The 13,290-nt window shown below is 50.9% G+C and overlaps 7 protein-coding genes across 7 annotated transcripts; 4 read left to right on the forward strand and 3 right to left on the reverse strand.

Moving 5' to 3' along the window:
* Positions 1–370: 370 nt before the first annotated feature.
* M436DRAFT_42629 (uncharacterized protein) lies at positions 371–2,562 on the forward strand (the record flags this gene model as incomplete). Its single annotated transcript, XM_013573542.1, has 2 exons — positions 371–535; positions 2,164–2,562. Coding segments are annotated over 2 exons (564 nt in total), but the record flags the coding sequence as incomplete, so codon positions are not given.
* A 1,029-nt stretch (positions 2,563–3,591) lies between these two features.
* M436DRAFT_20959 (uncharacterized protein) lies at positions 3,592–3,969 on the forward strand (the record flags this gene model as incomplete). Its single annotated transcript, XM_013573399.1, has 1 exon — positions 3,592–3,969. A coding segment is annotated over one exon (378 nt), but the record flags the coding sequence as incomplete, so codon positions are not given.
* A 912-nt stretch (positions 3,970–4,881) lies between these two features.
* On the reverse strand, positions 4,882–6,746 carry M436DRAFT_71250 (peptidase M18, aminopeptidase I; the record flags this gene model as incomplete). The annotated part of the gene is made up of 2 exons (XM_013573768.1): positions 4,882–6,264; positions 6,732–6,746. 2 exons carry the CDS (start codon positions 6,744–6,746, stop codon positions 4,882–4,884), a joined length of 1,398 nt encoding a protein of 465 aa, XP_013429222.1.
* A 441-nt stretch (positions 6,747–7,187) lies between these two features.
* M436DRAFT_62189 (uncharacterized protein) lies at positions 7,188–7,714 on the forward strand (the record flags this gene model as incomplete). The annotated part of the gene is made up of 3 exons (XM_013573685.1): positions 7,188–7,297; positions 7,425–7,543; positions 7,602–7,714. 3 exons carry the CDS (start codon positions 7,188–7,190, stop codon positions 7,712–7,714), a joined length of 342 nt encoding a protein of 113 aa, XP_013429139.1.
* A 351-nt stretch (positions 7,715–8,065) lies between these two features.
* M436DRAFT_62190 (uncharacterized protein) lies at positions 8,066–8,965 on the reverse strand (the record flags this gene model as incomplete). Its single annotated transcript, XM_013573686.1, has 3 exons — positions 8,066–8,096; positions 8,152–8,866; positions 8,920–8,965. The coding sequence occupies 3 exons, from the start codon at positions 8,963–8,965 to the stop codon at positions 8,066–8,068; spliced, it is 792 nt and encodes a 263-aa protein (XP_013429140.1).
* Positions 8,966–9,879: 914 nt separating this feature from the next.
* On the forward strand, positions 9,880–11,592 carry M436DRAFT_80209 (uncharacterized protein; the record flags this gene model as incomplete). Its single annotated transcript, XM_013573843.1, has 4 exons — positions 9,880–10,600; positions 10,647–11,035; positions 11,089–11,310; positions 11,365–11,592. The coding sequence occupies 4 exons, from the start codon at positions 9,880–9,882 to the stop codon at positions 11,590–11,592; spliced, it is 1,560 nt and encodes a 519-aa protein (XP_013429297.1).
* Positions 11,593–12,221: 629 nt separating this feature from the next.
* On the reverse strand, positions 12,222–13,079 carry M436DRAFT_15260 (uncharacterized protein; the record flags this gene model as incomplete). The annotated part of the gene is made up of 1 exon (XM_013573390.1): positions 12,222–13,079. A coding segment is annotated over one exon (858 nt), but the record flags the coding sequence as incomplete, so codon positions are not given.
* Positions 13,080–13,290: the final 211 nt, after the last annotated feature.

A 13,290-nucleotide genomic window follows, 5' to 3' on the forward strand; every position in this document is an offset into this window, starting at 1 on the left:
GTATCAGAAGAAAAAAGTTTCCAATTATTGTGTTGTTCAAGCAAAGTCCCAGGGTGGTTCGTCGATTCGTCGAGAGTTTCCTCGCTTCACTCTGCTACGTCGTATGACTTCTCTGATCTGGTCACTACAGCGAGAACATCTCAAATTCATACACCACGAGTCCAGCACATCCAATGCACAACACCTCGAGCTCAACCACTATGGAGCTGATGGAGATCTACGACAAGCGCATCTGGCGCTGGTGGGTGGTGAGGTGAGTACACTCGATGCTTATGGCACATCATAGCACTGACGTTCGTCTAGCGACATCATCAGCAAATTTCACGACATGACCTAAGTCAAGAGCCAGAAGGACGACGGTGGCCACGAGTTCAGCACAGGTGTGCACAAAGAGCTTCTCTGCTTCTATTCGCCCTACTATGCAGCTGCCTTGAAAGGCCAGTTCGCCGAGAGCCGTCAAGACTCGTTCACTCTCGAACTCGACCACAGACAGACTCAGGTCTTTGTAGAATGGCTCTACACTGGACGCGTCGAAGTCGAATACTGGAGGGGCAAGCATAACGATGATCTTCACACTCTCTACATCTTCGCCGACCAGACCGACATCATCGCTCTTCGCAGATCCATCATGACTTGCTTAGCCATAGCTGGGCGCGTTCCTCCAGCTGGCCGTGAGGTGGCGAGACTTGTTTCCCACCTCCCCGAAAGCTCCGGACTTCGACTGTTCCTGTTCGAAGAAGCTCAGGCCGAATGGGGAATGCCCGAAAAAACAAACATTCTAACCGAGCAGTATTGGAAGAGATGTGGCTATGTCCGCGAGGACTTTCCTAAAGACTTCTATGCCCAGCTTCTCTCAGGCTACCGAGATTCCTTCATGCCGAGCTCGAACGCTTGTGACTACCACGAACACGACGACAAGCACGAGTGGAAGAAGAGTAAGAATATCAAGCGGACGTACGAGTTGACCTAGCTAATGATATGTGCTAGCTTGCACCACCAGCTTCGTTCCACGCAGTGTATCAGAACCTCGAGCTCGATGCTACAAGAACGCTAGATCCTAAGTCCACATCATCGACGACAAAACTGCGCGTATCGATTTGAGCAGCCTTGTGTCACAAAGGGCATGAGACTGGTAGGCCAACGGAATCATCGAAAGGCAGAGTTGGAAGTGTGGGATATCACTAGTCGTTGTTCCTTCTCTCAAATCACGGCTAGTTGTGTTGCTTCGTGCAAGTGAGAGAGCACATGCTCCTTTCAGAGTCGTAGACAAACTCCAATGGTACACAGTGGTGCGCATCTGCAGAAGTGTGAGTATGTCCCGTTACCGTGGCTTACTCTCGATAACAATCCTCACTTGGTTCACATCGTCTCGCTTCACTTCTTCCGCAAAACAAGATCACGCTCGTCATCTCTAACACATACCATTTTGACTTTCACTACGCGACAATCTTGTGGCTGGAGTATCACGCAACACGAATCTTCGCTATAAGCGAGTAGGAAAGTGCGTAACCATCCGAAGGGAGCGAGAGTCCTATCCATCTATTTCGGCTTACAGCTTGCACAGCTTTCACCGTTCACTTCATCTCTTTTGCGCGGGTTTCGAACTTGCATCTCAACAACTACCCACCGCGAGACAGCCCTCACTGGCGCCACCTCACCTTTCCCACGCATACCTCAAGCATACCGGCCTCTCGCCTCATCTACATCCACAATGACACCCAAACGCAAAAAGATTGCCATGTCATCCTCTGACGAATGTGAATCTCCTGAGCCGCGCAAGAAATCCGGAAAGACGGACCAGGAAATGCGCGATGAACAACTGAAGAGAGAGGAAGAATGGCGACGCAACACCTGGAACGCACGACAAGTCACGTATGCACATGCTTGTTCGTACAACGTAGACTCTAACTGACTGGTTCCAGCTATGTCATCTCCAGCTCAGCTGACATGATCAAAATTGTCAGCCGCGGAAGTGGTTTGAATGGTGAACCATTCCGCGCGTCCGTTCATAAAGAACTCCTCTGCTACTTCTAGACTCACTACACAACGGTGCTGAAGGGTGCTTCCTCTAAGGCTAAAGAAGATCCTATCAGAGTAGATCTTCCGTTCCATCCCACGTACCTCTTGGTTTGCTGGTTATACACAGGTACACTACTCCTCGAGGAGCCGGAAGATGTGCTGCAGCTCTATATGTTTGCAGACCAAAAGAAGTTACTGGCCCTCCGCAGATCCATCATGTCAAAAATCGTGTATTCCTCAGTAATCGAGAAGCACGACGGAACCCCATACATCGGACACCTGTCAGAAGGCTGCGGTCTATTCCGCTACATGGCAGATCTTTGGGCTAGCGAATGGCGTGGTGTCAGAGCATCCTACGTGGTGCAAACATTGAACGAGTATCAAGGCATTCCTAGGGTGTTTCTCTACGAAGTAATGAGAAAGCTTGCTACTATACATGATCAGAAGGAATCGGAAGTCGCCATTCCAAATCCATGCAACTACCACGAACATGAAGACGACTCCGAATGGCATACTAGTAGGTCGAAACCCTGTCCGAACTGACATGCGTTCATATGCTGACAAAATCAGCTTGCGGTGGCAATGATTGCGACAAACCAGATGACAACTACTACTACGATGACGATTGGGCGATCTTTTCAAAGTGCAGCCCCTGAGAACGACCTCCCTCACTCCAACATCGCAAGCAAGTCAAAGAAAGTGGCTGGTCAATGGTTCGAGATGCATCGGATGCACAGCCTAGATAAGACAGTAAACAAATGGACACAGTACCACGAGATGAACAAAGAATAGACCGAAGTCACTGAGGAGAAATTTCCAACACACAGTGAAAGTCTATAGAACCAATCAAACTTCATTGTTTTACGATCGTAGAAGACAGATTATCAAGACAAAGTTGATGCTGCGAGTCGCTTCTTGAACAAGAAATGGTGTCCAGTGTGTTCCGTTCGTACTACTATCTGCTGTTCTAGCTTATATGGTTACGTCTCCATCTGTAGTCACAACCTGTTGTAAACTTGTAGATCGACATCTACAGTAGCAAGGATTTCCTGGTGCAGATACAAAGACTTAATGCAGTTTGATTTTGGCATTTTAGATATAGAAGTGCACAATAGTCGTTCAATTGATAGTATGACCGGAGAAAGCCTCGGATGTATCGTGTATCGATGCATACTTTCTTGTTTGTCAAGAGTTCTGTGCTTTCTCATAGCCTCACGCGCTAAAAATCTTTTTCTATGGACAGGCAGAATGTGAAGGGAATCGACATGGATCGTCAGTGACAGATTCCACGCAAAGAGTTAGAGAACACTCTCAACACGCATCGTGAATTGTTTGCCCACAGCTTTCTAGAACCGACCTCCCTGTCTGCCTTTGTCACCAGCTCTTTCACAGACAAACACGATTCTAGATATAACCACGTTCCTACCCCATCTTTTTATCTTCCCTTTCGCACAACTACAACGACTACCGAGGCCAACCGTCAACATGGGAACGCGAGTCGACCCGCAGAGCAACACCTGGACCGCCGAAGGTCCCAGCACCATCCTATTCACACCCACCAAACGAATCGTCTGCAGATGCAAAGACAACTTCACTGTTCAGATCCCTGAGTCTTTACTATGCTACTTCTCACGCTACTACAATGCTCTCTTGCGCGGCTCCTTCTCAGAAGCTGGAAGTGAAAGCGTCACTCTGGATCTCAGCGCACCCCAGGCAAAGGCATTCGTGACTTGGATGTATTCTGGTCAACTTGCTGAGAGCAGCGACTATCCAATGTTGTTCGGATTGTATGTCTTCGCTGACAGGGTGGATGTGCCGGCAATGAAGAAGGATATCATGACTTTCATCCACAAACACAGTTATCACAGAGGCAGTCCTGCTATCGAGGATGCAGTCAAGGCCTTTTCTTCTCTGCCAGAGAGTTGTGGTCTTGTGCGTTGGATCCTCGATCAATTCGCATGCCATGAGAACATCCCTGAAGACACCGACGATGAGTTTGCGATGAGCGCGTTGGCTGCTCGCGGCATGGGTTATGAGTTCTCGTGTCGCAATACCGGTATAACGGTTCACGCAGACCCCTGTTGCAATGTCATCGAGAAACTCAGATGCAATTGCCAGTTCTGCGTGGGTCGCGAGGAGAAAGCCAAGAAAGGTCAGGCATGCGCGTACCATGAACACGAATCTGTTGAAGAATGGAGAAGTAAGTCCTCTGTTTCACAGCTCAATAGGACCGTCGCTGACATTTTTGGTAGACTGTGCTGGCGATGACTTCCAGGGAACTGCTGATGTGGCCTATCTCAAGGGCACCACTGTCCATGGTCCCGTGCCTGTCAAGAAGCGCGCTAGATTCCAAGAGTTCTGAGGCCGCCGACTCGGCGAGTGTCCATGAACAGAAAGAACGAGTTCCCGTCCATTCTTGGTGTGCGATACATTATGGCAAGAGCGTGGTTCCTAGCATTTTAGCATCAGCAGACGGATGTTTTCAAAATGCTGCGCCTGTGGTCTTTTTGAGTCTGCGTGTGGCAGAAAGAGATGCTTGAGGAAAGGTTTACCAAGATGTCAGAGCCAAGCATCTATTGCTCCACCGTCTCGACCCACGAAGAAAAGCCTAGATGTACACTCACAAATAACGATTAAGTCCCACTGTGTCTCTGATTCTTCCAACGATCAGCTCCTTCCCTTAATAAGAAGATTGATCAGGTTGGCATGAGGATGAGGATGAGGATGAGGATGAATATGATGATGATGATGAATATGATGATGATGATGATGGTAAAAGGTGGTTATTATGGCAGTCCATATCTGGAACGAGGCCCGGTGTATAGTCCAAATGCCTTCTGCTGCTGTATATATAGAAGGTTTCTAATCTCTAAACTCGGCATCAACCGACTCGAAGCTGTCGAGGAAGCCTTGGAACATCTGGACACCGAGACCAGGATCTGAAGTGCCGGTGGTAGCACGAATACTGTGCATGCTCAATTGTGGGATACCTGCATCGATGGCACGCATACCAGTAGCGCAACTGAGCATGGGTCCAACAGTGCCGCCCGATCTGGAATCGTTTCTGATCTGGAAGACTTGGAGAGTGGCACCAACCTTCTCAGCACATCTCGTGAGAATGGCAGTAGAGGCAGCGTCAGTAGTCATGTGGCCGTTGCTGTCTGCAGAGACCGAAACACCGACGTTGAGCTCAGGGGCGTGGTTGGCGAGGTATACGGATTCGAAGTTGGGGTTGACAGCGTGAGTGACGTCGGAAGATACAAGGAAGGAGTTTGCGTATGTGCGGCCCATAAGGTCTGAAGCGGGGTGCTGGCCTGCAAGACTACCAACAGCGCGTTCCATGACAGTAGGAAGGAAGTTCCCGCGAGCACCTTGTCTCAGGCCGCTGCCAATCTCCTCATCGTCGAAGAGACCAACAATCTTGATGATACCAGAGCCAGTAGTACCGTTACGGGCACTCTGCTTCAAAGCCTCAAGTGCGGCCCAACTGCACAGCTTGTCATCGATACGACCAGCGGTGATAAACTCCTTGTCAAGACCAGCAAGAGTGGCGGGTTGGATATCATACAACTCAAGCTCCCAGTTGACGATGTTGGAGCCATCACTGAGGCCCAGCTCCTTCGCAATGGCGCGAACGAGGCGAGGAGGTTGGGTAGAGGCAAAAGTGCCAGCCTTTGCTTGAGGCTCGATCTGGTTCTTTGCTGACGACTCAAGACCAATGATGGGTACAACCTGTGTCTCAAGGTTGAAGGGACCGTTGGCAGGGGCGCCGAAATGAGGAGCGAGGGTGGGAATCTTTGCAATGGGCCAGCCAAGCTTGACCAGCTTTGTAACAATCTTGTTTCCTTCCTTGACCAGGACACGACCACCGATGCTCAAGTCACGGTCCCACCAAGTAGGGCCGAGACCACCTGCATAGGGAGCGACACCGAGCTCGACATAGCCAGCCTTTGTGGGAAGCTTGCTGACAGGCTTCAGCTTAGCGGTGAGAGCATCGACGTGACCGGCGAGGACAGCGGCACCGTTGCCAGCCTTGTAGTCATCACCGACGACGAAGGCGATCAAACTGCTGCCGTTACGCTCGACAAAGTACTTGCCGCCAGGCTCGACACGCCATGAGTCTCTTTCGCTGAGCTTGGTGAAGCCGTAGTGCTTGAGGCCTTGGGCCATACTGTCGACGGCATGGAAGACGGTAGGGTTCTCGGTCAAGAAGTCACAGAAGGGCTTAGCGTAGGACTCGGCATTCTGTGATGTGGCCAAGATGGGGGCGGGTGTCTCGGAGACTTGTTGGTAAGAGGAAGATTGGGCGTGCAGGGTGGCAGATTGCAGCATGTTGTCGAGCTTCATCTGTTCGAGGCGGAGGCATTGCTTGTTGTGTTCGTGTACGAGCTCGAGTTGTGCACGGTAGGAGTCTGCGTAGGCGGCCTTGTTGAATTCGGCTTCTAGTCTCTCCTTGAGGAGCGGAGTCATATCGAATGATGGCGGCGGCGAGTTCATCGAGTGGTGGAAGGATTGTGTTGACGACTTGCGGGACAGTCCCTGCATGTTCTTGACCATGATGGCTGTGTTGATGTGATGATTGAGCGTAGTAACGGTATAGTATATGGTCGAGCAATCGGAAGGACAGGTGTATGCTGGAGGAGAGGAAGGAACAGATACGAAGAGTGTTATCAGCAGGCAGGTGCTCGAGTGTATATGACCAATGCAGTTGCCCCAGGCACCGCCATCTCATCTGATCAATGACCCGAGCTCGAGCTCGGACTTAACATCAACCAATCACCGGGCCATCGCATTCCGCTCGAAACGGCAGGTGTGGAGGTGGAGCTGTTCCTTCCCCGATCCTCCATCAGGGCTTCCATTTCGTCACAGCTGACAGCAGAGTTTCAGCATGTCCCGTCTGCCAACCATGATGCATGACAGGGATTCAGGAACAGGTTCGCACGCGCAACCAGGAACAAGCATGTTTCCAACTCTTCATCATAGCTAGGTACTCGAGAATCAAAAGCACTCGTCATCCGACATCCATTTCCATCTGTCTTTTCCACCTTCCATAACTTGACTGTGTTCTCTATCCGACTTCCTCATTCGGTCAATTATCGCCCAAAGATAAACCAAAAGCCATCGAAACACACCGCTCTGACTCATCCACCCACCAAAGCGATCACATCATGTCTCAATCTACCACTCCCGTCAAGCAAGCCAAGCCAGCTGCCGCTGCTGGAAGCGAGAAGGACCCCGTCCGCATGCTCGAGAAGCTAGAAACAAAGACCAAAGCAGTGTATGTTTTATCTCTACCATCACACATGATCCAAACGGCTGCACATGGTGATAGGCAGATAGAGAGCTGGATGCATTCAGATGACCAGGAGTGACACAATAAACAGAAATGCAAACAATGTCGCCAGGGTAGCCAACAGTCAGCTGGTGAGCGCAGATGACAAACTGCACCCGCTTTTGAGTCTCAAGAACGGAAGAACTCTTGAAAAGTTTCCCGAAACGCCAAAGGCTTTGGCTAAATTGAGTGGTTAGTTCGCATTTGCTCCCCGGTCCTCGTATGTCACTAATCTTGCTGGCTAAAACAGTCACCGTCGTTGATGCTATGCTCAGTGCTCTTGAGGCTGACCGTGAAGGAAACGAGATGGTGAAGAGAGAAAAGTTGCGTCTACAGATTGGTCTCAAGGCCAACCCTGCCTAGGTCAACGTCTTGTCAATGATGATGCTTGTAACGTAGTGATGAGCTATGGTTAGATATGTAGAGTTGCACAGAGTCATCGCAATCAAGTCCGAAACGAGACGAGCCACCTCGTATGCAAGCACAAGTAAGAGACAAAACATCAACAAAGCAGAAAGCAGAAAAGGAATCGAGGAGAGGCATGTTCTGGTTGTAAAAGAAAAGTCATCAATCTTAACCACCGTCACCAGAATTCCTCAAATCGATTCATGCACGCATCCCAGATGTATAACGCCGCTATGCGAAAGGAAATGCGAAAGTAGAAGAGAGACACCAGTCCTTGGTCGCGTCAATTGCAGCATAGTTTATAATCGATTACTCGTCGTCGAGTTCCTCGGTATCGTGTCTAAGGTCAAAGTCAGCTTTGAATGATGATAGCAACCATATAGAGTCACACTTACCCAAGCAGATTCTTAATGTTGTGCATCTCGTAGTGCTTCTTCCTCATGTTTTCAAACTTCTCGTGCTTCTCCCTCTCCTCCTGGGGGATGTTTTCGGGAGTCTCTCCATGTCTCGCGCCATCGATGTCCATCTGATCAGGATCCACCATGACTCTCTTCTCCGAATCACTGTGTCTGCGCTCGATCGTATCCTGCTCAGGCTCTCCAAGATCGAGATCGGGGATATCAACCTCACGGGGCTTTTTCTTGCTGGATCCATCACTTTCAAGAACCTGTGCCTTGTCCAGTTCGTCAACCATCAAGTCATCAGGGTTGAGAGCAGAGGTTTCTTCATCCTCGTCAGGGTCGTAGCGGCCAACGTAGGGTGTCTTCGGCTCGTCAATCTTCATCTTGCCACCCATCTGGCTCTCATTGAGGAAGAGATTGCCCTCATCCCACTTCAGCCTGGGTGAGGGGTGTTCTCCTTGATGGCTTCCATCAGCAGCGGATTGGCGACGCGAAACGCTGCTGCGAGGATTCGAAGAGTTGCGACGGCCACCAGCGTTGATCTCAGTATTCATTTGAACGACCTCTTTCTCAGACATTTCGCGGTTGAGAGCAGGACGGTCAGGGTTACTGGGAGTGTCGGCGTGGATGGCAGCATGTGTGTTGGTTGGCGAGGGAGGACCGCGAGAGGAGTGCTCGCCCATGTACGAGCTGTTGTTTTTCAGAATACCTGCGACACGACTTAGCTAGCTGGAGGGCAAGGGTGGGAATAGCGCGACATACCCTTAGGTCTCTTAGGAGCATCGGGAGAAGAGCCAGGTGCGGTCATGATTGCTGGTGGTCTAGATCTAGGCCGAGAAGGATAGCTTGGGCGAGGAGGGATGGGTGCGAGTGTTGTCGTGGTCGATGGAAGAAGTGTTGGATGCTTGTGAAACAGCAGTGTCGAAGGTTTTTGTGTTTATTGAGTCGAAGACGGGAGGATGAAAGTTAGAACAAGTGACGCAGATGGAAATAGCGTTCGTTATCTGATGATGAGGCGCACCGGCTCCGCGAGAGGACAGTAGAGAGAAGTGCAGGTGGGGGTTGCCAACAATCAACGTCATTGGCGATCACTTTTGCTCGTGCTTCGGCCTGTTGCCCATCACGCGTGAACAAATACAGCAGCCTCCCTAGGTATCACATGCTGACAGGTCAGGCAGCTACAACATGCTACTGTTACTCCTCGTCTTCCCGTCCCTATACAGCATCACCGCTGTCTGCACCTAGCCGTATCGGTATCTGCTCGCTTGCGAAGCCGTTTGCCCGCTCGCATCCTGCTCGTCAATACATGCAGCATCAACATCTTCAGCTTGACTAGCTTTCCACATATAGAATGCACACGTCTCCCATTAGCGCCCAAACAGACGGAGCTTTGGTCTTAGAGCTTCTCGTGCGATAACACTCTGATGTTCAAGTCAATCACATCGGGACAGCTTGAACAGCCTATCAAGCTCTAGACCTCGGCATCCTGCTTTCTCCACTCCGAGCAACTTGACATATTCATCTGGTCAACATATCACTCCAATCTCTCGTGTCTACCTGGAGTTGACGCTCACCGGTCTCATCAAGCTGTGTTTTCTTTAAGCGTGACCACTGACCATAGCTCAACTTACTGCACTTGGTTCGTTCAAGTTTGCCTAACGAGTCATTGACCGACTCAGTCTTGATACCACTATAGGCTCTTACAAACATCGCTTCGGGGCTATGGCTGAGGTGCCAATTCTTGTGGGTGTGGGCGACATCATCAACCGCAATCTCGCGGTTCATCACGCTGCCGAGCCTGCCGAGCTGATGCTCGATGCCATATCCATTGCTTTTCAAGATACCGGTCTCTCTTCACAAGTCGTTGCAGGTCTGAAAACGAAAATCGACAGCATAGATGTTATACGCACTTGGACGTGGCCATATCCAGACCTGCCTGGTCTACTCGCTGAGAAACTTCGTACTAAGCCCACTCACACCTATTGCTCTCCACATGCAGGCAACCAACCTGCTAAACTGGTCGACGAAGCAGCCCGCAGAATCGCAAAGGGAGAGACAAAACTGGCGGTAGTGACCGGAGGCGAGGCATTAGCATCATTAGCTGCCTGTGCCAAAGCAGGAGTAATGCCTCCCCCAAACTGGACTCCCGTCGACAAGCCGGTCACTGAAGTGTTTGTTCCTTCGACCCGTGAGATGGCCAAAGGAACTGGAGCGAAACATACGATCGGAGCACCCATCCAAGTCTACCCTCTCTATGAAAATGGTCTTCGTGCTCAGAGAGGCCATTCTTTGGAAGACAACCACACCGAAAGTGCAAAGCTATATGCTGAATTCGCTCAAGTTGCTACCAAGAACCCTTTGGCTTGGAACTTCCCTCGAACAGCAGAGACAGAAGACACCATCGGTCGTGTCTCGAGCAAAAATCGCATGATATGTTCTCCGTGTACGGCTACTCAAGACTTATGTGATGCAAGACTGACCTCAAGCAGACCCTCTATTGATGAACGCTTTCAACACAGTGAACCTCGCTGGAGCAGTAATTTTGACCTCTGTCTCGCATGCTTGCGAGTTAGGCATTGCGCGGGATAAATGGATATACCTGCTTGGTGGAGCAGGTACACAAGACAGCGATAACTTCTGGGAACGGCCGAACTTTCACTCTAGTCCTGCCATCAGCCGCACATTAGACGCTGGACTTGAGGCGTGTGGACTCAAGAAGACTGACATCGACATGTTTGATTTCTACAGTTGCTTTCCCATCGTGCCCAAGCTCGCTTGTCTGCATCTTGGTCTGAACATACTCAAACCTGAGAAGCCTATCACACTGCTCGGTGGTCTGACAAGTTTCGGGGGAGCAGGCAATAACTATTCTATGCATGTGAGCGCCTCCTATGGTGCTGCAAAGATGTAGCAGAGCTGACTCCGACTCAGGCAATCACAGTCATGACACGCAAATTGCGTGCAGGCAACGGCACACGTGGTCTCATACTTGCAAACGGGGGCGTCCTCACATATCAGCATGTCATCTGTCTATCCTCGAATCCTCGCGCAGACAACTTACCGTACCCTGCTCATAATCCTCTTCCTTCCATCTTGGAGCACAATTCAACACCAGCCGTCGACGGAACTGCCGAGGGAGAAGCCATCATTGAGGTAAGCGCCTCACAACTATACCATGGCGGTGTTCCCATTACTGATTGTGTTTAGACATACACAGTAGACTTTGATCGCAAGAACGAGCCTGTGCTAGGTCATGTAGTGGGTAGACTCAAAAGCTCTGGACATAGATTCGTCGCCAACCATGGAGATGCGACAACATTGAAGAGACTGGCGAGCAGAAGCGAAGAACCCATTGGCCAAAGTGGCTATGTTCGAGCAAGTGGACAATCCGACGGCAGAAACCTATTCTTTTTGGGAGCGAGTTCAAAATTGTAGACACTTGATCAATGCAATGGAGAAATGATTTTGAATACTATTTTTACAGATTTTACAACACCAGAGAATATACCACACAATACACACGCATACTCATGCATAAATCCCTTCAAAGCCCCGATAGTCCCACATGCGCCATTCCAAAGTGCTGGAGAGTGTTTTTCTTGCGTATATGTACAAGTTCTTTACGACTTTTACTTCTTCTTCTCGGCAGTTTTTTGTTCCTTGTGGAACTTTTGCCATTTGCGCTCGTAGTCTTCAGCGGCCTTCATGAATTCAGCGGAGCGGGTCTTGCTTTGGCGCTTGTTGTTTGATCCACGCACTCTGAGAAGTTGGTCGCTGATGCCTTCTTTCATGGCATCCCATGACTTGCCGGCTTTGTTGAACATACCAAAGCCCTTTTCCTTGACGGCATCGAAGGGACTCTGAGGGGCTTGGATGACAGCAGAGGCAGCAGATGCTGAGGAAGCGGCTTTGCTCTTGGGAGGTGCAGAGCTAGTGCTGAACTTTACGTTGGGAGCTTGGTAGACTGGTCTTCGGTCGGCAGGGTAGGATTTTGCCTTTACGTCGATGGTGGCGGGTTCTTCTTTGATGAGGCCGGCGCGGATGGCGTCGCGCTTGGCTTGTGCTGGGTCGACCATGGGTTGCAGGCCGAAGAAGCGGCGGACCTCGGGGCGCTTGAGGAGGTGGACTTGAGCTACACCCATGATACCTGTTGTGCAGAGCCAGACGTTGAGGGCGGCGGGCAGCCAGGCGGTGGTGATGAGGACGATGCCGGGGAAGACGTAGAGGAGGAAAGGTCTCATGCTTTCGGTCACGGGAGTGCCGGTCTCACCGCCCATACGCATGACCAAGTGTAGGGTACCGCCCATAATGGCAGGAAGAAGCAAGTAAGGGTCCGTTTGAGTCAAGTCGGTGATCCAGAGGAAACCGCCAGTCTCGAGGCCAGGGACAGGAAGATTGGACATTGCGCGCAGCAGACGGAAAGCACAGAAACCAAACACACCCTGGACGACACTGGGGACCAGCATGCCGAAAGTGCTGACGCCGGCGGCCTTGTTGATTTGCATCAACTCCTGACGCATAGTCATGGCAGTGACTCTGTCGCCGTTTCGCATGGCGTCCATCATTTTGGCGTTCATGGGTTGTGTGATGGGCTGCATGGCGCGCATCTTTGCGCCATTCTCGTTGGCCTTCATGAACATGGGAACCAGGAACAGACGGTAGAGGAAAGCGGTTGCGGCGATGGAGCCCCACCAGGGCATGCCAGACAGCACATGGACATGTTCCAGCGACCACTCGATCAAAGCGGTGGGACCCCATCCATAGTCAAGACCGAGATCTTTCAAGAAGCCTAGTCTCTCGGGCAGGTTGGCATAGTCGGTGGCATCGGCAATGTCAAAAGGGTTGTTGTTGGTCGCGAGGGCATCGGTAGCGGATGTGGGTGGAGGAGCGTTCGTGGCGGCAGAGATGATGGGAGTTGCAGCAGGTGCTGACGTTGAGGCAAGACGAGCATGTGCGGCGAGCGAGATGACGGATCCTTGGAAGATGCGACCTGTGGTGCGCGAGTTGAGTGCAGCCAGTGGCCTTGAAGGTGTAGATATCTAGCATGTGTGAGTCCAAATAGTCGTCCACGCCAAGTGTCTCAACATACAAATCTGCGATTGAGACGAGCACCCTGACGCACGGCGCTCGCCA

This window comes from Aureobasidium namibiae, assembly GCF_000721765.1.
Source record: "Aureobasidium namibiae CBS 147.97 unplaced genomic scaffold scaffold_5, whole genome shotgun sequence".
Lineage (NCBI taxonomy): Eukaryota > Fungi > Ascomycota > Dothideomycetes > Dothideales > Saccotheciaceae > Aureobasidium > Aureobasidium namibiae.